The 1,791-nt window shown below is 70.1% G+C and overlaps 1 protein-coding gene across 1 annotated transcript in view; it reads right to left on the reverse strand.

Moving 5' to 3' along the window:
- The window catches only part of TSC22D3 (TSC22 domain family member 3), a 16,234-nt gene extending 14,453 nt beyond the window's left edge, over positions 1-1,781 (reverse strand). Inside the window, exon 1 of the mRNA XM_014956028.1 lies at positions 1,369-1,781. Within this exon, the coding sequence (XP_014811514.1) occupies positions 1,369-1,691 (323 nt within the window). The 5' untranslated portion in view covers positions 1,692-1,781. The remainder of the gene's footprint in view (positions 1-1,368) is intronic.
- Between the last annotated feature and the right edge of the window lie 10 nt (positions 1,782-1,791).

Consider the following 1,791-nt stretch of genomic DNA (forward strand, 5'->3'; position numbering starts at 1 on the left):
GGCCAGGGCAGAGAGAGGGGCGGGCTGGGGGTGGTGGTGTTTGTGGCCCGTTGGCCAGCCCAGGGGCACGGCTACAGGTGCGTGTGTGTGCGGGGAGGGGAGGGGATGGCGGGGTGTCCGCCAGTGCGTGGGTACTGCCCCCTATCCCACCTGCCCCCCACCCGCGGCGCAGGAAGCAGCCCCACAGCCCCTGCCTGCCCCACCGCTCACGCCTGCCATCCGACGGGCCACACGCCCCCTCAGCCCTGGGAGGGGCGATGCGCCCCCCCCCGCCCCCCTGAAGCCACAGGGCAGCTCTGGGTGCCACCACCCCGCGGCACCCTCCTTGGCCCAGCTCGGCTTAGCCGGGGAGCCCCTGGACCACCAGCCCCTCCGACTCACCGGCCCTCCCAGGGCGGCACCAGGGCTGGCCCCGTGACAGGCAACACTGCAGGACCTGACACAGCTTTGTGTCCGCCCCCCCCAGCCCCCAGGGAACCCCTCACCGAGGATGGGGACCCCTCGGGGTGGCAGCTCCGGGGTCCCTCCTTGTCCCCTGCTCCGGCATCGCGGGCAGAGGACACTGAACGGGTGGGGGACCCTCTGCCCGCGATGCCGGAGCAGGGGACAAGGAGGGACCCTGCACTGGAGCTCCCCGACGCAGGCAGCGCCCCTCTCAGAGCTCAGCCAAGGGCAGAGCCACTTTCCAGGGATGGGAAATACCACCCAGGCCAAATCCATCTCCCCTCCACGGACTCCGGGGAGAGGCAGGGAAGCTGCTGAAAGAGCAGGACCTGGCAGGAGGGACACCGGGGGCTCCCTACCCAGCTTTCTCACTAACTCTAAAGGTGGCTTTGGAGGCAGCGGAGATGTTTGCCAAGTAACGAGGTGCCCCTCTCCACGCAGGACCAAGGGGACGACGCCTGCTCGCCGCTGGACACTGTCCATGCCCCCACAGGCAATGTCTGCGTGGATGAGAGGTAGCCAGGGAGATGAACACAGAGTCTGGGGGCCAAGACACACAGCTGGAGGCTGTTGTCACTGCCTGGACAGACACAGGGCACCAACAGAGGGGCACTGCTGACCATCATGGGGCAGAGCCACCCGGAGCTGCACCCAGAGACTGGGCTGGCACCACCCATGGCACACGGACTGGGCTCCCTGCCACGAGCGGCCGCTCACGCTTCTACCCACCTAGAGACCCCCAACGCTGCCACCCTACCCAGCCCCAGGGTCACACGGGTCCCCCTGTCCCTGCCAGCCTCGGGGGCTGCAGGCCCCACGTCTCGCCCCCACACTGCCAGCTCCCGAGCACACGGCCAGCCCGGGTCCGGCTCCGGGGGCACCCAGCAGACGGGCAGCCCCTCGGCATCCGTCGGTGACACCCACCTGTGGAAGAGGAGGAGGATGGAGAGCAGGGTCTGGTCGATGTTCCTGTTGCAGATGCCCTGGTTGAAGAGGTAGCAGGGGTCCCGCACGACGGGCTCCAGCGAGTCCTGGCGCATGATGGAGCTCAGCTTGTCGGTGTTGAGGTTCTTGCGGACCAGCTGCTCCTGCAGCTGCCGGAAGCTGCTGACGGTGGGGCTGCCCAGGTTGTTGTTCTCGCCCCCGGCCCCCTCCTCCAGCCCGCTCCGGTTGGCCAAGTCCAGGCAGCAGCTGCAGCAGTCCAGCCCCACGGGCGACCGGCACTCCTCCGCGGGCGACGAGGACATCCCGGGATGCCACGGCGGCGCAACCGGGGCCGCTCCCGGGGCCGCGGAGGGCGAGCGGCGGCAGGACGCGCCCGGCTGCTCGCCCGCCCGCCCGCCCCGG

The sequence above is a fragment of the Calidris pugnax genome, unplaced genomic scaffold (genome assembly GCF_001431845.1).
Source record: "Calidris pugnax isolate Ruff unplaced genomic scaffold, ASM143184v1 scaffold281, whole genome shotgun sequence".
In the NCBI taxonomy this organism is placed as follows: domain Eukaryota; kingdom Metazoa; phylum Chordata; class Aves; order Charadriiformes; family Scolopacidae; genus Calidris; species Calidris pugnax.